Source organism: Henckelia pumila, chromosome 2, assembly GCF_033568475.1.
Source record: "Henckelia pumila isolate YLH828 chromosome 2, ASM3356847v2, whole genome shotgun sequence".
Classification (NCBI taxonomy): Eukaryota; Viridiplantae; Streptophyta; class Magnoliopsida; order Lamiales; family Gesneriaceae; genus Henckelia; species Henckelia pumila.
This window is the reverse complement of record NC_133121.1, coordinates 4,589,426-4,614,042: the sequence shown is the minus strand read 5'-3', so window position 1 is coordinate 4,614,042 and position 24,617 is coordinate 4,589,426. Positions and strand designations below refer to the sequence as shown.

General features: G+C 35.3%; 2 protein-coding genes across 4 annotated transcripts; one reads left to right on the top strand and one right to left on the bottom strand.

Moving 5' to 3' along the window:
* Positions 1-560: 560 nt before the first annotated feature.
* On the top strand, positions 561-12,791 carry LOC140879914 (ubiquitin carboxyl-terminal hydrolase 26). Of its 3 annotated transcripts, none has more exons than XM_073283878.1 (14): positions 561-815; positions 1,291-1,887; positions 2,942-3,197; positions 3,521-4,278; positions 4,670-4,778; positions 5,475-5,656; positions 6,477-6,761; positions 6,842-7,046; positions 7,392-7,463; positions 7,691-7,912; positions 8,412-8,675; positions 9,822-9,963; positions 10,800-10,972; positions 12,400-12,791. In XM_073283878.1, the coding sequence occupies exons 1-13, from the start codon at positions 730-732 to the stop codon at positions 10,910-10,912; spliced, it is 3,291 nt and encodes a 1,096-aa protein (XP_073139979.1). In that variant the 5' UTR covers positions 561-729; the 3' UTR covers positions 10,913-10,972; positions 12,400-12,791. The 3 variants fall into 3 exon arrangements, with proteins under 3 accessions (XP_073139979.1, XP_073139978.1, XP_073139977.1); XM_073283877.1 differs by having other exon boundaries at positions 5,454-5,656; positions 12,411-12,791; XM_073283876.1 differs by having other exon boundaries at positions 5,454-5,656.
* Positions 12,792-13,381: 590 nt separating this feature from the next.
* LOC140880561 (uncharacterized) lies at positions 13,382-24,206 on the bottom strand. The gene is made up of 15 exons (XM_073285119.1): positions 23,932-24,206; positions 23,419-23,649; positions 21,984-22,298; positions 20,927-21,034; positions 20,380-20,569; positions 19,096-19,358; positions 18,600-18,729; positions 17,838-17,917; positions 16,454-16,702; positions 16,304-16,380; positions 15,692-15,783; positions 14,999-15,081; positions 14,626-14,697; positions 13,838-13,963; positions 13,382-13,698 (listed from the first exon to the last, which is right to left on the bottom strand). Exons 1-15 carry the CDS (start codon positions 24,070-24,072, stop codon positions 13,666-13,668), a joined length of 2,190 nt encoding a protein of 729 aa, XP_073141220.1. The 5' UTR covers positions 24,073-24,206; the 3' UTR covers positions 13,382-13,665.
* Between the last annotated feature and the right edge of the window lie 411 nt (positions 24,207-24,617).

The window sequence follows — 24,617 nt, the reverse complement described above, 5'->3', positions numbered from 1 at the left end:
CGGGTGACATGACGGCTCATGAGTGATTAAAATTATTGGGCCCCATATGGAATCCACTATTTTTAATTAATCATGGGGTTACACGTCACCCATAAAATAATGTCATGCGGACGGCATGTATTAAATCGTGCTCGGCCTCGGTGCCCTAGTATTTATTTATATATCAAAAGAAAATTTGTTATGTTATTATTATAACAATTTGCATAGACCGGACTTGCACCGCAAACATCTGATCCAACCTCTTCGTTCCCTCGCTTTTTTTCCCTCCATTCGTCAACAGGAAAATGAGAGAGGGAAAATCAAAAGTTACCCCATAATAAATAAATTTATTTTTATTATTTATAACAATAGTATATTGTTAATTTTGATCACTTGCACGCTAGGGTGGTGCAGGATTTTTCGTACCATTAAAATCGATACCGTATTTTAATGTAAAAAAAAAAAACTAAAATTCAGTTTTAGTGATCGCACACAAAAGGGTGCAGGTGAACATTACTTATTATATTGTTATTATAAACAAATGAAAATATTATATACATATATACATACATATATATAGCCCTAGATACTTGTAATCCCAAAACCTCTACTTTCGATCGCTCCAACAATTTTGTTTCTAATCGCGAGTCATCACGGACGAGGATTTCATCAGCTGAGAATTGGAACCAATTATTCAAAAAAATCTAGGATATTTCTCCTGAAATTTTCGCTGATCAACTGAAGAAATAAATGGGGAATCATCGGCCGACGACGAGGAGTAAGAATAAGAGGAGCAGGCCGGACGAAAATGCTGAGGCGACCACTGAAATCCTGAGGTGTAGACTTTTCTCTTTTATTATAGGCACATATGTTGTTGATTGTTTCTGGATTTTGATCGTCATCGTTTTTGTTAATGTCGAATTTGTTCGTAAATTATTGCTGCAAATATGCTGGAAAAGCTGCTAAAAGTTTTAACGATATTTGATTTTTGTGATCTGAAATTTAGTGCAGTATAATTTGGTCGCCTAACTTTGATTTCCACATGTTGTTTTTACTTATTTTGGTTTTGAGGAGGCTGCATTTAACTCAAACACTCTAAATTCCGGCCTGAATTAAACTTTTACTGAAAAAAATGATAACTTTAGTTTGTCCAGTGCAAGAATATAATTGAAGATTGTGTGATGACGAGGAAGAAATTTTCAGGCGTGCTGAAGCTGAAAAAAGATTTGTTGACCAGTTGCATTTTGCATCTACAGATGTCAATTTGTTTCAAATATCTATCGAGCATAAACTGTTTTATATGTTGTGTAGGAAAATTATTTTAACTAAAACGGTGACTGAGGATGATGTGCACCAGCTATATAATGTATGGAGGCCTGTTTGTCAAGGGTGTCGCGTGAACACCAAGGATAACCCCAATTGTTTCTGTGGATTGATTCCACCTCCTAACGGAAGTCGAAAATCTGGGTTGTGGCAGAAGACATCAGAAATAGTAAATTCTCTTGGTCCTGATCCATCCAAAGACCTTCGTTTGTCATCCAGTACACCTGCAGGCCTCACAAATCTTGGTGCCACTTGCTATGCTAACAGCATACTTCAATGCCTTTACATGAATAAATCCTTCAGGGAAGGTGTTTTCTCTGTCGAACCACAGATTCTGGAAGGAGAGCCTGTGTTAAATAACCTAATACGGCTTTTTGCGCAGCTCCATTATAGTAAGATGGCTTTTGTGGATTCAGCATCATTTATCCAGACTTTAGAACTGGATAATAGCATTCAACAGGATAGCCACGAGTTTCTCACCTTGCTTTTTTCTTTGCTTGAGAGATGCTTGAGTCAGTCCAAAGTTTCCAAAGCTAGAACCATTGTACAAGACCTTTTCCGGGGAGGTGTTTCTCATGTCACCAGGTTAGATGTATTATCCCGTATCTTTGTTTTTTTTTTTTTTTGCTTTTTTTTCCGGGCACTTTAACATGCACAATGTCAAGATATTTCTTCTTGATATTGGCATATACAGGTTCATAGAAGTGGCTTATAGACACAGAAGATTTATATAGCATGAAGCTGAAAAAAAGGAAAGGTTGGCATCAGTTGAGTATGCCTAGAAAGGATTTTTGTTGTTTTTGCTTTAGAATTTCTGACCTAAGCTTAAGCAACTGCAAAGGAAATGGAGTGCGAGAGAGAAAAACATCTCATAAAAACAAGGACATAATAGGTACTTGCATTTGATGTGCTGTTGGTTGGAACCAATAACTTTACTAAAGCCTGAGACTAGAATGTTTGTCACATTCTGAAGTCATCCTGTGTCACTATTCACTTCTTTACGACTTAGACTTGTTTCTTAAGTCGCCTGTGTGGCCTGAGTAATGGTCATGATTAAAGGTATTCTCTCATCACAGAATAAATTTGTTGGCTAATAGTACTTTTCGCCCTCAAAGTGGCACCTCTTCCATGTTTTCTTCTTCCCACCACTCTCTTTGCTTTGTTGATTTTCCTTTCACCACACACACCAACAAAGTCTTTGCAAGTTTTAAGAGAAGGGACGGAGGAATCTGCATAGAGACCTTTTGCCAGTTGACTTCACAATAATGCACTATCAACCATGTTAGGATTGCCATATATTTTGCAATGTTTGTATCTTTTTCCTTGATGTTTGTTACTAATTGCATAAGATGCACACTTCTTATATCAAAAGTTATTTTGAATGGTTTGGTTATGGAATCAATTATTTTCTTCTACTTATTTTTCCACAATTCTATCTATTCTGAGATAAATTATTTTATCAATAACGGCTTGGTAATATTTTTATTTTATTGTAATTGACCATGTAATTCATAGCGTGTATTGGCTTGTCCGTGTGCTGTTTGTTTTTTGTTTTTGTTTTTGTTTTTTCAATTGTTACATATTATTTGTAGTGAAATGACCGAGCCTGGCTTTCTTTCTTTATTTTTTCCGAATTTAGATGCTCGAAATGTGGGAATGAGTCCGAAGCCTCATCAAAAATTGAAGATTTTTATGGACTGGAGTTAAATGTTAAAGGTTTGAAGAGTTTAGATGCAAGTTTGGATGATTACTTTAGCATAGAAGAGCTTCATGGGGACAATCAATTTTACTGTGATGCATGTGCTACTCGAGCTGATGCTACCCGCAGCATCAAGTTGCGTTCGCTGCCTGCTGTTCTAAATTTTCAGCTCAAGCGTTGTGTATTCCTTCCAAATGTAATAGATATTGTTCACTTACGCTGTTTCTTTTCAATAACTTTCAAATATTAGTCACTATTCTCTGAAATTGACTGCTTGTTTTTTGTTGAATTCTAATCGGCAACACTGAACCTTAATCTGATTTTTGCTTGGTTCATCAAGAGTTGTCCCATAACTCAAGCCTTGTATTTTACCATGTTAAGGCTCATTCTTGTATTTACATTTCGAGTGATAAAAATTCATTTGGCACTTCGCGGTTAAGTTTCTGTTGCAAATAAAACACATGTTCTGAATTGTTTGATCTTCTCTATTTATGCACCACTTCGATTATTTCTTTGCAGACGACAGCAAAGAAAAAGATCACTTCTCTGTTTCATTTTCCTGGCGAACTTAACATGGCCCAAAGGTTATCAGACTGTTCGGAGTTGGATTTAATATATGATTTGTCAGCTGTCTTGATACACAAGGGTTCTGCTGTCAACAGTGGCCACTATACAGCTCATATTAAAGATGATAACACTGATGAATGGTGGGAATTTGATGATGAAAACGTATCAAACTTGGGTCAAGAACCGTTTGGGTCCACTTCTACAATTTCTACTGCTGAAATTGGGCAAATTGAGCCAGTCGACTGCTCATCTTCTGCGAAAGAAAAGGACATTCTTCTAGATGATAATAATATGAATGTCAATCAGATGCACTCTTTAGAATCAAATGGTGTTTCTCGTCCGAAAACATTCTCATCTGTTGATGCATACATGCTAATGTATGCTCGTAAGGCTTCAAAGAGTGATAGTCAAAGAACTGCTGTACTGTCCGGCGAACAGAAAATAGAAAAAGATGGTTCTCTAATTTCACAAGAAACTGATGGTTCTCTTCCATCCCATATTTTAAAGGACATTGAGCTGTCGAATGCAGCATATCTTGATTCTTGTGAACAATACAAGTCAAAGAAGGAATTCATGTTAAATCACATTATGGGACGGCGGCAAGAGGTGCGTTTAATTCTTTCCAAGGCTCCAGTTCAACCACTTGAAACACCTTACCTTTGGATTTCCACCGACTGGCTTCGTCATTGGGCTGACACTTCCATGCCTTCGTAAGTTGTAATTTCCTTTTCTTGATCTTTTGCTTGGAAGCACGCCTCTCTTTTTAAGCTTCCCCTATTTGATTTTTTGGAGCAGAAACATCCTTTCAGTTGGATGGAAAAAAATTATGCTCGCACCCTTTGAATCATTGTACTTTGCTCGTGTTGCTAATGGTGTCAAAATGAAAGGAAACCAAAATAGCTTTGTAGCAACATCTTAATTTAACCTTTTGGGTCTTTTGTGATCTATAGAATGGAGTTCTTTCCTTTCGAACTCTTAGCTTCTGTGGTATAAATTTTATTCACAAGTATAGATAACACTCACAGTATAACCTCCAGGGACTTCATTATGACTTTTTAATTGGAGAGGAGAAATATTGATTGCAAAGTTTAATGTTTGTAGGATTATCGACAACACCTCTATTCTATGCTTGCACGGCAAGTTGCCACTATCAAGTATCAGCTGTGCGAAGCGATTGTCGGCTGAAGCTTGGACCGATTTATTTTCTCAGGTATTATTATGCAGTTACCTCTCATGATCAACCATGTGATGCAAACTCCAGATATTGATCTTTTTACTCTTTGAACCGTTCATACCTTTTTTGGCTACTATGGAAGGTGGAAACATAACAAACTGTAAAATTTGAAGTAAACAACTTTGTTTTCTTTGAGGATGGAAATTTCTATTCCTATACTTGAGGCCAAGGAGTATTTCACGGAACTTTTGCTATTCCTGTTCATATACATGTGCACAGAGCTGAGTCCTTTAGTGTAAGCATCATTGGAGTGGTCTCAAAAATCTCGCAAGTTTGTTGATTGTTTGCCACCTGAGACCGAGGAACTTGATTTAACTTAAACACTATTGACACCGTCATCTAACTTAATTTTTTTATCGCTCATACATGTCGACATTAACACGATTTTTATTGTCGTGTGGATTTATGTATTATTTCTTGATGATTATCTTGCAAAAATTCAATTCTCTGCAAAAATTCAATTCACAATATCCTGGAAAAGTTTTAAATGTTTATTTTTACCAATGCTTCAAGGTTGGATTGCTAGATAATTAGTTATTTGTATGAGTATCTTCCTTGCATGGGAAGTATGGAATTGTTAAAGATTGCATCATCTTTCGGGTTGTTTAGTACATTTTCTTCTTGTGTTTGTGTCTTTCTTACTATACGTAGTTCTCTGATTCTTGTGTCAAGTATGGTGGGGGTCCCACATTGACCAAGGATGACTACTGCATCGACTGCATTTTTGAGATGGGACGCAATATGGCACGCGCAAATATCTATAGGGATCAGAGATTACTGATGAAAGAGCTTGCAGAGGCAGCGCTTTCTGGGGAGCATATGGATGGCAAGTTGTATTATATCTCCAAGTCATGGTATGTCATACATAAAGAGAAAAGGGTTAACTTGTCTGTCCACTCTGTATCTCATCCTATACGTGTTAATTTGTTATATGTTACCATTGGAAGGTATATTTGTGAGTTTGGGCTACTTGTCTGCCTGAATTGTGACCTGGAGTTGGACGTTTTACATGTGTTTATGTACTTGCATTTATCATTTGCCCAATTGCTTATAATGGGCTTGTTAAAATGTTACAATTAAAAGGTTAACTGATGTGGGTAAGTAAAGGAAAAAAACGCCACAAATTAGAGAACACGAATAGAACTCAACTCTCAAGTTTTTTTGGACCACCTACCTGATTCTGAATATTGTTTGACACAGGAAAAGTGAAATATTACCATGTTAGGTTATTTTATGTTCCATGACTCTTACTTGATTTATGTTAGATGAAATATCTAGGATCCTGTCACTATATCAAGGGATATGTCTTGATTGAGATAAAATTTCAAGTAAAATGATTTTTTCAAACTTAGGCGGTGAGTCTTTTCAAATAAGAACTAGAGTTGATTGCAAGAGCCCGTGTTTGTTTTTTTTTTCAAGCTGAACAAAGAATATCTGAAATCATATTATGCAAGGGAGGATATCTTGGTATTCACTGATATGCTGATGATCTAAGGAACTTTTCCTAATTCAGGTGTTTTCTCCATTACGAAAGCATCCTCCTGGATTTACCTTCTTTATCACCAAAGTGTTTTGCCATTTGACATCACCTGATAACATTAGCTGATTTCTTGGTAATGAATCTTGGCCTCTGTTCTTTATTTGCAGTTTTCCTTCTGTGGTTGTAATTTTCAGGTTGCAGCAATGGTTACGAAGGAAACACATAGACTTGCCTTGTGATGCGGATTCTGGACCGACAGCTTCAATTAGGTGTCCCCATGGTGAACTTATGCCTGAACTAGCTTCTGGTGCTAAACGTGTACTGGTGCCGGAGAGTCTCTGGATGTTTTTTCAAGAGACTGCTATGGAAGTGAAACCTGATGATTCTGTGGGTCGTTCAACTTTCTCTTCTGAATCTGAACCATGTGCGATATGTGGCATTGAACTTACAGAAGCAGCATTTTCAGAAGACAATTTAAGGTCACCTAAGATATTTTTATGTTTGAAGCTGTAATTTGAAGGTGTAAATGTGTTTATTTAACTTGTTACTGATAATGCAGAGAGTTCAAATTGAAGCAGCGGCAAAATCATGAAAAATTATGCATGAATAAAAACATAGCACTGTGTCCACGCACAAAATACTATTTAGTTCCCTCATCTTGGCTGTCGAAATGGAGAAGCTATGTCAATGCTGGTGGGAAGAATGCTTCTTCAGCAGAACTTGATGCACTCAACAATGTCATTGACATGCTGCTATGTGATAAGGTTATCCATGACTCTATTGATGATTTTTGTGAAAAACAGTACCCTACCTGGTTAACGGAACTTTATTATGTTTTTCCCCTTTTTCTGCACGTTTCTCTTTTCATTGAAGAGATTTTACAAGCCTTGAATGAAAGAACCTTTGGTTAATTGGTTAACCCTCTAGTTATTATCTCCAATAAATTTCTTTTGCATCATTTATTTATACTTAAAAAATATGTTCCAAGTGGTTTTTCAGCAGTGAGTAAACTCTAGAGATAGGCAAATCTATTCTTGACCTGTTTTTGTCTATCGTATCATTTGTAGTATGCATACTGAATTGTGTCTCACTCTTTCTTTATGAATCAGCACAGTAAACTTCTCGAAAGACCACCTGAACTCCTCTGGAAGCGTGACCTTATTTTCCAAAAACCATCCATTGTAAGTCTAAGCTGTAGTTTCCTTAAAATTCTTCTACTTTGAATACCATCCCCATCTTTCGTTTCGTCTCCTACTTTTGCGATGCGTGAGCTAACATATTGAAGTTCAATGTCATCTCATTCGGATTGGATTTCGTGTGTTGGTATCTCTTTTTGTAACTTGTCAAGTTGCCGACTTCTTCAATATTCTAATGCTACATTTCGTATTTTTTTGATATTCTACTTTAGACAGATGGACTGACAATCATTGCGGAGGATGATTGGAGATTGTTCTGTGAAGATTGGGATGGTACAGAGTCAAAAGGTATTTCGGCCACAATCGAGATTGATAGTGATGTGAAGGATGATAATATTGGCACTTGCATTGATACATCAATTCCTGAGGAGCATATAAATGATGGAATAAGTAATGGATCATCTCGAAGGCTTCTTGTTGAGACTTCTCCACAGGTGAATTTAAAATCCCATCCTCATTTTCATGCTTAACATGACAGAGAGAAATTATTTAGTTTGTGGGCTCTTCCTTAAATATCCAGCTTCATCCCTCAAGTTTCCTACCTGATAATGTGCATACATGTATGGATAGATGCAATTTTTTTGTCATATTATACCCTTGGCTTCCCAATAAAGGTAAATATATATATGTATGCATGTATGTGTGTATATTTATAACCAAGACAATGCTGCATGTTGGACTGCCCATAATTTTATGCATATATCTATTGGAATGTTCATTTGTGGGATAGGGAAGAGAAGTAAAACAAAACTCGTTATGTTGTATCTGCTATCTATTCCTTATTTTTTTTGTGATATTGGTAATTTAATTAACATAAGCATTAAAAATAGTTCATGTTTGTTTAGGAGGTTTGAACTGAACTTTCCACCGCATATATCTTCAATTCAGTTGTGGAATATTTTCATGTTATCAAGTATCTTTCTTTCGTTGCAGGTTTGTGAGGAGTGCATTGGTGACAGGGAATGTTCCGAGTTGATGAGAAAACTTCATTATTCCAATGAAGATATATGTGTTTGTTTAATTAGTGGCAAGGAACCGCCAAAATCAATCTTAGAAGCATCAGGGAGCATTTCAGAACCTAGTCGCCGAACTTCCAAGCGTTCGCGGAAGTCAACATATGGAAACTCTGTAAATTTGAATGTTTCCGGAACCACATCGGTTTACCAGCTGAAGATGATGATCTGGGAAACTTTTGGGGTATGATATTTATCCAGCTTTGGTGTTCTTTCTATAGTTAGATTTTGTTCTCCTCATGTTTGATGGATACGTTGGTGGACCAGTGCTTCAATAGCTAGAATTGTTTGAATTAAAGATGCTTTTGTCATCATGGCTAATCTCTATCTGTAGCTGTGAGATGCAAGGTGAATGAGTTGGCATGGAAGGACGTGAGCCACATATTAATATTATACATTTTACACAGTTCTGGAAGGATTATGGAAGATATGTTCTGCAATCTACATTACTTGAGCTCATTTTATAATGCGTGAGCTTTGTATTTAGCAGTTTTACTATGTATTGAGGTTGAGTAAACAGAGTTGAAGGAGAAATGGCATGATCTGGATTCTTACAGAATGAAATATTAGCCTGTGCCGATGGTTTGCGATGGCCATATTAGGGAAAATTGCATAGGAGTGCCAGGAAGCAAGGTCTTCGTGTGAAACAGCTTGCTTTTTGTGAATGAATTTACAGTTGTCGGTAGTTGTGAGAGTTGTGAGTTGCAATTAAGTAGAAGTATGTTGCAAACTAATGATGCCACAAAAGGTTCAAGATAGCTGAAGTGAGCCTTAAAGTCCAAGGTCTGAATAGTCGTTTGGACAATTGGAAAAGTTTGGCTTATTGAAAGAAGCAGTTTCTTTCATATGGCATCTTAACATGTCGAGAAGATAATGAGATTTCCAAAAATAGGATCAAATTTTCTTTTGCTAGTGCATTTGGATCTTAGTTATTAGTTATGCTTCAAATTCATTGTGATGAATTAATATAATTAGGCTTGCAAAAACTTGTACCTCTTGTCAGCTTTAATATTTTCCTGGTTGCATTTAATCTCTAAATTTCATAGGCAGTTGGTGAGACGAGATTTGGTGTAGGAATTTCAGAAAAGTTCTGTTTGACATGCCCTTTTATTGGTTTTCTAAACCCCTTAATACAGATCTCACTTTCTATTGTTTTGTTGGTGTTGAAAATACGTTGAAGAGCAGTGAATATTTAATGATGTTATGTATCTTTAAGTCATGTATGTTAATTTAAATTTCAACATAATCTGAAATAATTGATGGTGAAAGGTCTTTTGGTGATTTGTTTACCTCAGTTGTCTTCTAATATTCATTTTTTTTTTCACTGCAGGTTGTCAAGGAAAACCAGATACTCCACAAAGGTTCCAGAGTAATCGATGGGGAGACAGCCTCTCTGGCTGACATGAATATTTTTCCTGGAGACATCCTATGGGTGACTGATTCAAAGATTCACGAGAATCGGGATATTGCTGGTAAGATGTAGTAAGACTCAGAAATAGGTGAATGATCTGTTTTATAATTTTTTTGAGAGTTAGAAGTTTAAGTTACTTACAACACTTCTGAGACACCTCAGCTCATCGATATTTTATTCACTCAGTGCCATCACTATCTTACTATGTTGCATTGGCTCACATCAGGGCATGCTGTTGTTTCATGTGTGAGGCTCCTTCAGATGTAAACTTTTTTTAATTGTCAAACTTTTTCCAAGCTTAAATTGGCGAGATTGCATTTAAATTGCAACCAGTTACAATCAGCCAACTCTCCAATTCAAACCTTTTCTAGTATCAGTTGTATCCTGACTTACTCTTTCTTATGTCATTCAGGTCAGAGATCATTTTTCTTTCTGATGGCAGTTAAAGCATATAAAATTCATGTTTATGAATTCATTAATTTGAAAAATAATTGATTTAAAAGAATACAGGCTTAATAAATGAGTTGAAACATTTATTATACCTTGACCATCGTGTAAGTCCCATCAATTAGACTTTTGAATGCCTGCAACTTAACGCTTATCTAGCAAATTATACGGGTTTAATCTGTTATACATTGGAAAAAACACTCTTGTATTTGTTTTCTTTATTTTTACCTTTAATCACTCGGCATAGTTAACTGATTGTTACTGCATTAGAATTTTAACGATGTTGGCGAAAATGATTTGAATGATTCTATATTTTAGGTTCTTCCTTCAGTTTCCTTTAGACTGTCAAAGATTAGATTGATTGGCTCGATCAATGAATTGTCATGTTCTTTTTACAAATTTTAAGTTGAGTGCTTTTGATGGATGACCTTCTAGTTTTCTTATATTCAGATGAGCTTTCCAACACAAATTTGGAGGTACATGTTACAGAAGAAGGTTTTCGTGGTTCACTTCTCACATCGGCTATTTCATCTCAAGCTGTCTCAGAAGCATACTTGAACTAATGAACCTTCCTTCAGATCGTGAGGGGCCTTAATATCATGAATTTTTTTCCATCTTTTCAGGTTAGATCCTGCGGATATTTTATGCATTTTCTATCTTTTCTTTTTTCATGTACTTGTCATCGAAGTTTTATTATTTTCTCCTGAGTAGCTCTCTCAATAAAATGAAAGATAAAAATACAATTTTGACTCAATAAACAATAAATAACAAGGTTGTATCACAATCTTTTGCCACTATGTTATTGCTTGATTGATTACATTTTAGTGGTCACTTGGCAAATCCTGATTTTAAGTTGACATGCTCCAGGAAATGTGGAATTGATTGCTTTAAGCTGTTGCATATGAATTGACTGTGGCCTTCTCTTCAATAGACATTGTGGATAATACTTTCTTCTTGCACATCATGTCATCTGAGATATCAAATGCCATGCATCCATTATTACATTTTTACGAACTTTTGTATGCTATCTAAATTTTAAAATGAAAATTGTAGTTCGTGCTTATTTTCTACTAAAGTAAATTGGCTTATTAAATTTTATAAAAATATAGCTATGTTATAAACTTCTGTTGGAATCTGGTCAAACTGTGGGGTAAATTCATTGAGAACTTGATTACAGTATCTCTATGCTTCACTAAGTCCTGAACTATTATAGAATGTTTTGATCAGGGGTAATGTGTTCTATGTTACTGCTTCTATGGCTGTTTAGGGTTTCAGTTGGAATAATTCATTTGTTTTGATATTACGCACATTGTTTTGGGGATAATTGCAGCTTAGGATCCATGTTTTTCCCTTCATAATTTGGTTCAAAAGTTGGCAGAGCATCCATTTCTCTGTAAATTAAGAATATATCATTGGGTTGGACTGCCTTGTGTTCTATTGCTTTTTAACTTCCCTCCAGATCATCAGTTGCTGAAAATAATGCGGTAAATTTGGCAGCCGTTTACTGATCGTTCTACTGGAATCTTAATTTAGTCATTTTTTAGATAATATTCTTAATTTAGTGATTCAGGACAATATAAATGGAGATTTTATGTCTCAATGTACTGGACAATCTTGAGCCCTCGTCACTTATGGAAGCCTTATCATCTGAATTCAAATGGTTCTTCCAATAAAAACATGATAATGCTCATCTAAAAAAAACATGATAATGCTCATCTAAAAAAAACATGATAATGCCTATGATAGCCTTGACTCCAGTTAACATGGGGCTGAAATCCCCTGAATTTGAGTTTGCTTTGTAAATTGAAGTGTTGAAAAGCCAGTAATTCAAGGAGCATGGGCACGTGTTAAATATTTTTAAATTAATGTAACCTATTTTTGAATGGAAGGATCAAGGACGGTGAAGTTTTATATTTCAAGTAAGAAAAATGGTGAAGTTTTAACATAATTACCATGGATCTGTTGTTATTCGCATTATGTTTATTCGCTATATGTTGCTAACTTAGTTATCTACCTCTGCCCCACTCTTATTTCATGTTTGGTTTTCAAGATTTTGTTCAGCTGCCGTTTTTTGACTGCGAAGAAACAGCAAGCAAAGCTCTGTGTTTGTACAAAGTTAGCACAAGATTTCTCTAATGCATTTGGAAGTAGGTTTTCATATGAAATATGGTTATGATGTTGCCCCTTGTGTGTTCATCCTTTGCCCTCTTTCTCGACTGCCTTTTCTAGTCCTGTAATTGAGGGGTTTGTTTAAGGTCCCATTGATGACGGGAAAATTTTGTATATTTTTTTATATTTATCGAGGGCCAAAAATTGAAGAAAAAATTGATGTTTTAAGTAAGTTCTCGTGTGTTATTAAAGTTGATAAATTGTAATAGATGATGAATATTGAACGAAATTGGGTGTTACACAAGAATGGCACTCATTTTAAATCTACCTTTCAAAAAGTTTATCAAACTTGTTTTTATTTTATTATCGCTAATATTAACAGTTAAGGGCATCTGCTTGTGTCATTTGTATGTCATGACATGAACATAAAAGTCCTCTTGCTTGGGTATATTAGACTATTGTATTTCTTTTAATTCTCTCTCTCTAAAAATCAAGGTAGGGATTGTTTTATTTTCTGTACGTCATTCAGATTCGAAAACTTTTTCTTCATATATACGTAAAATATTTTTTTTATTTTATTTCTCTGATTGAATTAAAATCGTAAATCATATGCGTGAAAATTTGTTGCTCCAAGTAAAATCAGATAATTATAGCACATTTTTATCATCTACATGTAGGAAAATACAAAATCAACGCTTTTAGAATACGTGAACTATAAGATGTTTGGAACATGAAATTTTGGTTGCTTCATGTGTTTACTCGGTCTATAACTGTGCCTCAAAAGCGTCGATGTCCAAATTGACATGCGTCAGCTCAAATTGGGATCTTTTCACTAGGGTAGTTTTTTGGGTTCTCAAACTTCATAGACATTCATCATGTCAATCTAAGAATTGAAGCTACATTCTTCACTAAACAATAGGATCAAAGGGCAAAAGCCTCTCTCTATATTACTAAGTGTATAACATACAACAAAAGCATTGTTAGTGCTCGAGAATACCAGTGATGCAACTAAACTAAGATAAAGCCAAAAATGAAACTAAAAATAAAAAATGAAATTAGGAAACATGCTCAAATATTAACTTGGTTTCTGAATGAAAAGCAGACAAATAGGCTACAAATTCAAGGAATCTAAGTTAGTATCATTGCGACTCAACTGTGTGATGCAATGCAACTAACAAAAGAAGCTGTGATTGTACTAAATCTTCCTTCACTCCTCTTCTTCGGGTGCTTCATTCAACCACTGCATAGGATGTAACCAAAATTTGTACAAAAATTTACCATGAAAAATGGCACAACAAACATTCCCACTTCTTGACGTGAAGGAAAAAGAAAAAAGAGAAGATAATTAGATAATTCATAATTGCTACAATGCTACTTACCTGGATGAATTTTTCAGCCTGCTTTAGAAAAACTTTGTCCGACTCGTCTGCCTCTTCCTTTTCAGCTGCCCAATTAAGTATAGCCTCCTCTTGCAATATATCTTTGTCGTATAAAATTGGCAAAATCTATCAAGTTTTTTTTTCAAATGTTCAGCGAGTGTACATGGGCTTCTCGAGAACCAACCAAAAAAAAAAGAAGAAAGAAAGAATCTAAGCTCCTTCATGTATTTTGTCTAGTGCGCAAAACTCTACCGTGGTAAGTTCTCATTTGAAAGTAATTCTCAGATGGACCTTCGTATAGTTTATAAAATGTCCGCAGTCTTTAACATCTACTTACCCTGTTATCTATTTTTCCTCGAGGGAGTTGAGCAAAATTATGATTATCAGGGAGCTGTGTGATTTAGACATTACCCAGCAATTTTTCCTAGTTCATAAGCATGATAAATGTTAGTCGTCTTCTTCTTTTTAGACGGAAAGTATTTAGACAATCACAGCAATTTCACCAAGTTCACAAGCAAGATAAATCCGTTTTTTTTTTCTTTTTCCACTCTCTATCATGCCAAGTTACCATGCAATTAGACATTGTTCATTTCCGTTTTCCATTTTCTTCTACACCTTCATAGTGGAGCAGAGATTCATTAGATATTATGCATGATTATGAAAAGCATGGTGGCACGCCAAGAAAATAAAAAAGAAAATAGCATTTCCAACATCAGCAATACACTGTAATTTGACAAGGACTGATGATAAAACAACTTACAAAAAAGGACTAGATTTAACAGAAATACCTGCTCAAAAAGTGGAGCGAACTCCTTTGTGGACTCCAAACACATTTCTTCAAATTTCAGAATCACCTCAATCTGTAGACATTTGAGACAAAATAAATGCAACACCAAGTAACAAATAATTCATTACAAACCTAAACAAACTAATTTTTTTATGGAGTTGTTATGCATGATTAAAGCAAGAACAATCAAGTTTCTTAACAGACTACTGAACTAGAGATTCCGGAAATGCAGTGAAGATTGATTCAAATGGTGAACCATCTTGCTCTCAAAACAAAATCATATCACCTCCAGTGGGGCCAAAATTTGAATTGATCAAAAAAGCAACAAACACAATTGACCTGCAAGCAAAACTTCAAGATGTCCATAAACCAACCTCTTCATCTAAGCTAGCTAGGTAATACTTCAAAAGCCTTCTCCATTTTGTAATCACACTAGCAACATTTTTAACAAGTTCTCCTGCAACAAAGCATTAGATCCATTTAATAATATAAAAAAGAAGACGAGTGTATAATATTAAACATAACACAATATTATACATAATACATGTAATATTGAACAGAGAAATTGCAAATGCAGTCCTAGATCCTCATCTTTTGAAGAATTCTATCAGGAGGGAGGTCATATTCACAAGAAGTATCACAGTGATGGTTTTTACAGTCACAAGCTCCAATCCAGTCTGGTGGATACTTGATAGTAAATGTTGAGTTACAGGGGGAGAATTTCCCCATTTTCAACAGAGTACTTCAACCTTAGATAGACATCTTTCAAAGACTAGATGCTTATAAGATTAGGCATCTTCTATTTTTGGTATAGGATGAAAGCTTGTGTCTATAAGAAATTGACCTTGAAGCATACGCCGTTGAGTTCTTTGACATTGTTGAGAGAGCAAAAAAAAAAAGGATCATTTGCTTCACAGCAATTTCAATGCATTCATCGTGCAGTTCAATAAAAATTCACACTCATATTATTGCAGTGAAACAAAACGAGAAGCAAAGCAAACAAAACCACATGGCTAATATATTTCGAAAGGTGGAAGAAAAAATGAATCCAACGAGAAGAAACTCACCAAGTGAATTGTGAGGGGTATCCAATGCTAGTTTCATCATCCCATAGAACAATGCCCCAGCACAATCACTTGAAGTCAGATTGTATGACAACCTGAAAAATAAAAGAGATGATACATCACAAATTTAAATCAGCGAGAACATAAGACACTATACCAGCAAACATCAAAGGTCACAAAACCTGTAAAAGGAAAATAAGGCAGTTTTGTGGAGCTTCTAAAACAAGAATATTGTCAGAAGTGACGAGGATAACATCTGAATGCAAAAGGTATTTTTATCTGACCAAAGAAAACCAAAAGAGGCTAAGGTGGTCCATGAGAAGGAATTTGTTGTAAAAATGGAACAAAGAACCAAAATACACGAGGAGAAATTTCATAAACAGATACAGAAATTGAGATCCACGCCCTCATCAGTGGAATAAGTAGGTCTAGAATTTGCAATGAATCCTATGAACTATCAGTCTTTTTCCTGTTGTCATGGCCAGTAACCTTTTTCCTGGCATACAAGTATGTTTTGCGATTGTGAGCCTAAAATTCTAAAACTTACTACAAGAAAGGCTTGCACATATAAAATGTTTAGAAAGCAAAAGCGGAAGAGTAACTTTCGTATCATACCGTAGAGAGTTCACTTCTAAAATTACATGATCTTCTTTGACATTTTCATGTACAGCCCTTAAAAAAGTTGCTTCAACCTGCAAGAAATATTGTCAAAAATGGAAAAAGGTTCGGACAAATCCATGCCTTAAAAATAACACCAGCATGCACCTCTTTCTCAAAATGGGCAGAATCATCTCTGACATCTCCATCAAAGTCACTGTCAATTGAATCAGGTCCCAGCTCTCCTGAAGGTGGAAGAACATCGCCATCTTGATTGGATACCTCCAGCTCATCAGTAGCACTTTTGATCATTTCAACTAGTCTATCTGCAGGTATTGGGGCAACTGAATGCCTCCATTCTTCTTCATGCCCTGCCTCACTAATCGACCAAATGAAACCAACCCCACCATTACCAACCTGGTAAATCAGTTATAAATTAGAATTCTAATATAACCAGATTCGCTCTACCACATGTTACAAACACAGCGATTAAATTATTTCCTTTCTTTCATGAACTAAAGGATATTTTCAAGATGTTTTTCAGTTGCAAAAATGTTGAAGCCCTTGTCGGTGGAAATAAAATTGCAGAGAACCTTGTTGCAGAAAATTATGATAAAATAACTCATTAAATATTTTAAATATTCATCTGAAGAAGTAATTCACACGATAGGTTGATAAGTGGATAAAAGTAGGTCCCAAATACACGTACAGAGTAGAGTACCACCAGTTTCCCAAAGATAAACCAAATATTTTAAAATAAATAATGTAGTCTTCATAAGACCACCTGGCATACCAGGCTTTTGCTGAGAAATATAAAATTTAGTTCCCATTTCTGAAACATTGTAGACCACATCCCAGATGACATTAGTGTGAAAATATTGTTATTATTCTATATTTACAGATACACTTTCTAGAACAATGTGAGTGTTGTCTATTCAGAAAATCTGACACGTGGGCTTTTGAAACTTTTTCGCCCATACACTGCAGAACCATCTTGCACTTTCTCTACGGGGTAAGATCTGAATTTCCAATAGTTAACTCACATTAGGTATTAAAAAACACATTGAAACAGTCTTATTATGAAAAAAGCACCAAAATATGTCTCCTGCTTCATGTGATAATGGTAAATATATGAATTCCAAGAAGTGGATGTAGAGGCCTACTGTTCAAAAGCACCAGACATTGTATATCGCCTATCGGGAGACCAAGAAGGCTACTTTTCTAAAACTTAACGAGATAGGATATTTCAATAACTAAGTAGGATAGCAGGTAACTAAATGGATGGATTTCAAGTTGTCTTACTTGAACACTGTCTCGGTCTAGATTTTATAGGGAAATGCAGTTTTTCACCTTCATTTAAATTTGAAGGCATAATGTTTGAAGCCACAAGTGAGTATAATGACATAATCACAAAGGAACAGGAAAGAAAAATAATTGTTTTGAAAAATTAGTTTCCATTTGGAGAAGACTAAAAGATGAGAAGAACTAGGCCAGCAACTACCGATGCTTGTCCAACTGGAAAATGAAGAAGATTGACTAGGAAAAAAATGACCTCGGATGCGGCCGTTGTTTGTGGATCGGATAACTTCTCCCTCAATTCCTCATCCATATGTTCAGGTGTACTTGATATTGCTGAATACCAAAGCACAAACAATAAGTGTCCACTTAAAAAAGAATACATAGTTCTGCATCAATAAGAATGCTGCACAGCCTAGTCACTTAAATTACAGTTTGGAGGGCTTGCAAGATGGACAGGTATGTGCATGAACACACACTTTGTCCCTTGCCATAAATTTCCATAATTATCTATCAACCATGATGTTATGCTGAAGAGAAGCAAGTACAATTTATAAGGAATTTGCAAGGAATTATTCATCCACAGGAATAACTTCGTCATATCATGTTACAAATAAAGAATATATGTCTAAATGTATTTCACTAAGATCTATGCATCATCATTAGTCAACAGCAATGTTTGGCTTGATAATAAAATTTTTGTCGCCTTGCACAAATCAAATGCACATACAGACTCTTGATGATACAGTTGAAAGCTAAATCCCATAGCATAAGCAGAGAATCACCAATAAGAACAAGCTAGTCATAACAAATCAGTATTTTTCACCATAAAGTACAAAAAAGAGGGATATTTGATAATTTCATTGCACATACATTTCAGAAACTATGCAAAATTGAGGTACAGGAGAAAAAAGAAGCAAATTTAATGCAAAGTTTCCTCCTAATGATCACTGAGATTCAATATAATTATTTCATACCAATGGCAAAGCATATGATAGTCAAGAGGATGATAAATTACATGATATTTCAATGTTCACACTGCTATTATCAGCATATTCCAGCTCCTCGTCACTATCTTGTTTGACAGGTTGTTGAAGTAAAGACACTTTTGAATAAGCAGGAACAATAAATTGTTCTCCAATTATGACCTGCAAAAGTTGAAAGCATGACCTACATAATTCAATCCAAGAGAAAAAGAAATAGCTGCGATAACATCTCAATTAATATTCTGCTCATTGTTATTGTACAATTGCAGGCACAAAAGAACTGCCAGCATGAATTCACACCAAAATTTGACAAACCGATAAATTATTTCATACTGGATTCGCAGCAAATTTGTGGAGCTTGAATATTTTAAGAATAAAATTCAAGTATCAGAGATAATCATAAACAAAACTCCCAAGCAGGTGAAAAAAGAACACTCATTTAGTACTACTGAATAAGCACGATTTTGGGAATAAATATAAAGTCAAAAGAAAAGTTTGCTGCTCTTTAGCCACTTAGAGAATGAATACCTTGAAAGACAAAACAACACCAGGTTCCAAAACTGCCCCAGATCTCATGATCACACCATCACACACTATTGCATGCTTTAGTTTACAGCCATCTTCAATTGTAACTTTATCCCAAATATAACAACCGTCTATTGAAACATTTGATCCAATTACACAACCTTCCCCAATCACAGAATTTGATACGTAAGTGTAGTTTCCAATTGTGGTGCCATTTCCAATCACCGCAAATGGGCCAATATGTGCAGAATGTGATAACCCAACATCTGTGAAGTATATTCAACACAATGTCAAGATCGTACAAAGGAATCGATGCAATTGAGATGGTACTGGGAATTAAAAAAAGATCATGTGTAATTAAGGCAACAACACCAAAAAGAAACAAAAATGCTCAAAAATAAAATGATAAAGGTATTTCACCAACTTAAAAGAATCATATCCAGAAGTAGAAAGTAAAGACTATAAGAAGAATATACAATAGTTACACTTATAGATGAATGACTTCTAAGTTAAAAACCAGTATGATTACTCCCCATTAATTGTGAATAGGCAAATCATTTAGATCAAAAACATCTTCTGTTAGATCCTCTGCGATTGGCCGAATTCCAGAAAGGATATTTGCTTTCTTTAGCTCACAGAAGTATGGAGGAATGCATGTGTCAGAGCAAGTGTTTTCTCGGGGAAAAAATAACTTAATGAAATGAGGATGCACATCCTTCAATGATTGCAGAAAACAAAAGTCATCAAGATCAAAATTAATTTCTACCAGGCATCTATTGATAAGCCAAATTCCAGAAACAACAATAGCATATTTTGAGCTTCAGAAAAGGATACAGGACTGTATCTGGAAAAAATTCCTAGCCATCTTTAGTTTTCTCAACACTATGAGAGCATAAACTGAATATGGAATATCGATCTAGTTTGCTGTTATAGGGAAAAAAAGTGTTATAGGGTCCAAACTAGTTATAATTATGCCAGCATCCAAGACTGGAATTATGTACAAGTAACGAACTGCTGAAAGTTTTTGAAGTTTTATTGATTATTCATGAATCATCCAACTCACAATTTTACTGCAGTTCTGACATATTTAAAGTAAAGGTGATAAATTTGAACACAAATAACATATTGGGCAACACCAATAAAGGGTTGTAACAGCATTTATTTTTCGAAAAAATAAACAACTGCCCTCCACCTCACTTTAGTCCAAAAACAGGTGCAAACCATATAGATCTGTACATATTTAGTACAAACATATAACAAATTTGACGGAATCAAGTTGTTTTTCACCTGATGCTCTATATATTCCTTGTCTTTCAAGCCTGGTCACACAATTGCCGGAAAACTGGACATCGGGCACAAAAGGATAGGTCCATCTCTGGATTATATCTTTACTAATGGTGCCATAGCTCCGATAATTATCAACCCTAGTCGCATAACTTGCATGAATTTCATGGGTAAAGATTTTGTAACCCATTATCTGAAAAAAATAATAAATAAATAGGATTATATATGCAGTATAAATGGCCAAAGGAGAAAAACATGCTACAAATCTGTAGAATAGTTCAAGATCATTGAAACTCCCCGTCAAGCAACAGAGGCGCATCAAAACATTTCTAAAATCTCAGACCAACTATTTTTCTTATGGACCCATTTACATACATGCTGAAGAATGAATAATGTTACCAAATGATTATCATGTTCATTTAGGAAGAAGATAAACCATTGCATTTTAGTGTCCTGAATAGCTAGATCGGAAGTTTGATTTCGGTCCACTGAATAACAAAACAAGTTTCTCCAAAGAAATTAAAAAGATTTGCTGCTCAATCATACATACATCATCAACGAGCAACCCTTTGACGAAGTGACGACGTAAATGTTGATAATCAAAATTGTCTGTGAAAAGGCTGAGCACTTCTGGAGAGCATATATCAATATAGCAATCCTGCAAAAATCATTTCAAAATGTGAAATATCAAGAGATTCAATTTTAGAAGAGATTTCACAAGCAACAAGAGTCAACTAAGCCTACAACATGAAGTTCAACACGAGTAACCAAAATTCGCGAGTGAACACAAGCTTAGCTCTAAAACTCAAAAAAAAATGTTGGTTTAATGCACAGAATGGTGTTGGCATCCAAGACATGCTAATATCCACTAAGAACCATCTCACATAAAAAGGTTCAATCAAACGCCTAAACTGATAGAGACAAGGTCACAAGCTGATATGGTAAGAAAATGAGGAGGGATAAAGCAAATGCAAGTTACATCTATTATTGCTTACGTATTTCTCCAATTTGGTTAATATCAATATCATATCAAAAAGGGATGTGATCATCATGTAATAAGGAAAGTAAGGTGAATACTCTGAATTCTGAGTGCCAGGTTCTCACGTGGCACTGTATACATGATCAGGATTAAGTCCAACAATGCTTGTCTAATTTCATTATCTATTAGCTACATAAGTGTTTATGGTAATTCAACAAACTCGATTTATAAAATATTTTGTGGTTTAAAGTTTTAAACATCCTTGTGATGACTTGAACTACAATGGTACTGCAAAATTCAAATGATAAGCATTGCAGTGTTGGGAAGGGCAAGAGAGTCGAAAGATGAGGGAACAGCAAAATGCAGATCAAGAATAATGCTTAAACTTAACCTTCCTCACTAGTCTAATACTCTAAATAGCAAGGGATCGAGAGTCAAAACTTGACTTTTACAGAGTAAATAATTTTTTCCCTACGAAATTAGTGGACATAATACTTCTTTACTTCAGAGATATGCAAATTACGATGAGGAGGTGGGGGTGAGGGTGAGAGGGGCTTCAGTAAGTGGTCCACTGGTTGAATTGTAAGCCATAAATCAAAAGCTTAAAATAAACTAAAGGATCTGGTACCTGTTTGTCATTGTGGAGAAATATAGAGGAGTTATCAATCAGCAATCCCTTGTCTAGATTGACTGTCCCTTTCATATTATCAGACTTTTCCTCATAATGCAGGAGCTGTTTCGTATCAGGGTCAATAGCCAGAAACAGCTCCTCGTTTCCAACACGAGATTGACGAGTTACTGCAGATGGCTTCGACTGTTTAATCACCATTGTCATTACAGCATTGCTATCCTTTCTTCTTCTTTCCTTGTGTTCTTTGAGTACCTGTGCAAGTGACATGTTGCTCACGGTATCTCCAGTAACAAGGACAAAATCTCCTTGTATCTGCCAAGAGAAACAAATATAATCAGGAATCTAATTATAAGCTCAAAGAACGAAAAAATAGTATGTTTCACAGTTCGAATACTGGACCTCTTCAAAGGAAACTCAAACATAGCTCAAATGTTCTAAAGCTGTAAAGGCTAAAGTGAAGGAAGAATTTCTTATTGTGTTTGATTTTTCATAGGATTGACACAACCTTTTGTGGTATATATTCTCTCACCTACATGCTAAAGCAATCCATTGTTTAGAAATCAAATGATAAGCTTCTCTGACATGCATTGAACTCACTAAAGCCAGGTGAAAGAATATGGTTACTGCACTTCATAGTGCCAGCAAATTGTTATTGATCTACTTCAAAAGATGAATGGTTATTGGTGCGAGTTGTTTCTCACTATGAGAAAATCAACCGAGGGAGGAAGAATACCATATAATTGCTTCTATGCCGCACTTCCTCACTGAGATGGTTCAAATATGACCAGAAGTCAACAATGCCTACAATCCATGCTCAACATCCTCCTTGTTGCGAGGATAAAGTAAAAATAATATGCATTTCCACTAGAATCCTTGCCTGTTTCAGCAGCATTCTTATCTTGACACATGCCAACCTTAGGCAAACTTACCTTCAACTTGATATTACACTTACCAAAACTCTACAATCCGCTGATTTCAAATATTATTATTTATTACTGCAGTCTAACAAACTTGTGAAGAATCTAGGATAGATGACAATCATTTTGAGTCGATGTCTGCATCTCAGGTATGAGAGCCACGCGTATACCCTTCATATGCCAAACTAAGTTGAATGAGTTTAGGTTCATTCAGATGCCAATTTATCCTTTCGCCTTTAACAACCAAAAGAAATTTGAATGTCATTGCAAATTAATCTTTAGTCTTACATTTGACACTATCAAATCTAGGCTCCATGGAAAGACTTAACGAAAAAGTTTTTTGTGTGACATTCTTTTTAATGGAAAACCAACTTTCAGAATATATGCGACTTCGACTATTTCTTGTATAAGGAGTAGCTACAAGAAGAAAATATACAATAGCTTAAGAAATAATTCTGATGCAGCAATCAAAATATCCCTATAAACCCAAAAAATAAAAACTAGAAGCAACATACCACATGCCTTTCATATATCAATCTTAAAGCATCTCCTGCACTGATGGCATTATGTGATTCTATGGTGGTGACTGAAAAGTTTGGTTTGCCGAACCAATTAGAGTTTTCCAAATACTCGATCACTTGCTTGGAATGTGCACAGCAGAACACAAAAACTTCTTCAACTCCAGCAGATTCGAGCCATGCTAACGTATAGTCAATCATTGGAGCACTGACGAGCGGCAGAAGTACCTTCAAATAACAAACGTATCAACTCACGCCAAAAGAAGTTAATTAACCTTCCAGCTGACAGCAAACCACAACACTTGCATAATATCGGGAAAATGAAAGAAGATATCACCATTCGATGTGCTCTACTGAGTTTGCATAAGCTAATCAGTTCTTCGATTGATTATGCAACGGAATACAGCCCATCGTAAAAGATTTCAAGCGTTAATCTCTTACTAAAACAAAGTGATGGAAGCAAATAATTCGTCATGTATCTAAAGGCTGGATAAACAGTAAAACGCATACTTTGGGGCGCTCGAGAGTGATGGGGCGAAAGAGCGTGGCAAAGCTATCCGCCAGTACGATTGCCTGAAACGGAACACGCGACAGCTCCTCCTCGGCATCTTCTCCCCCCGCTCCTCCCTTGGTTCCCTTCTTCGCCGCCATTATCCTCCTCGCGCCGCCGTAGACGGTAGACTACTCCGGACGATTGCCTGTAATAATTTAATATTCTGAGGAGAATTGATGAATTGCAAACAGCAAATATATACTCTTCAAAAAAAAAAAAAAAACCAGCAAGATTCTGCAGTTCTGCGGAAAACCTTTTATACTAAATAAAATTAATTTTAAGAATCAAAATACTTATATTTTTTTTAATTATTATTATGGTATATAGGTATAAAAAAATAAACAAACATTTAATTTAAAAATTAGAGATTAGAAAAAAAAATAGATTTTTTTGGTAAAAATATAATTTTTCTTTTTTTTTTTTTTTTTGAGAATAACCTCGTCTCAGATTCTATGTAATTATAAGAGTGATCGATAAATAAAAACAGAATAAAAGTTTATCATAAAAAATAAAAATAAAAAGAGATTTATAAGTATAACACAAACCCTGATTAAAGGATTTTCCAAAATTCACATTTGCCCCTTACTTTAAGATAAATTAAACTTTGACCACATATTTCGACGAATTTGCGGACAAACCCCGT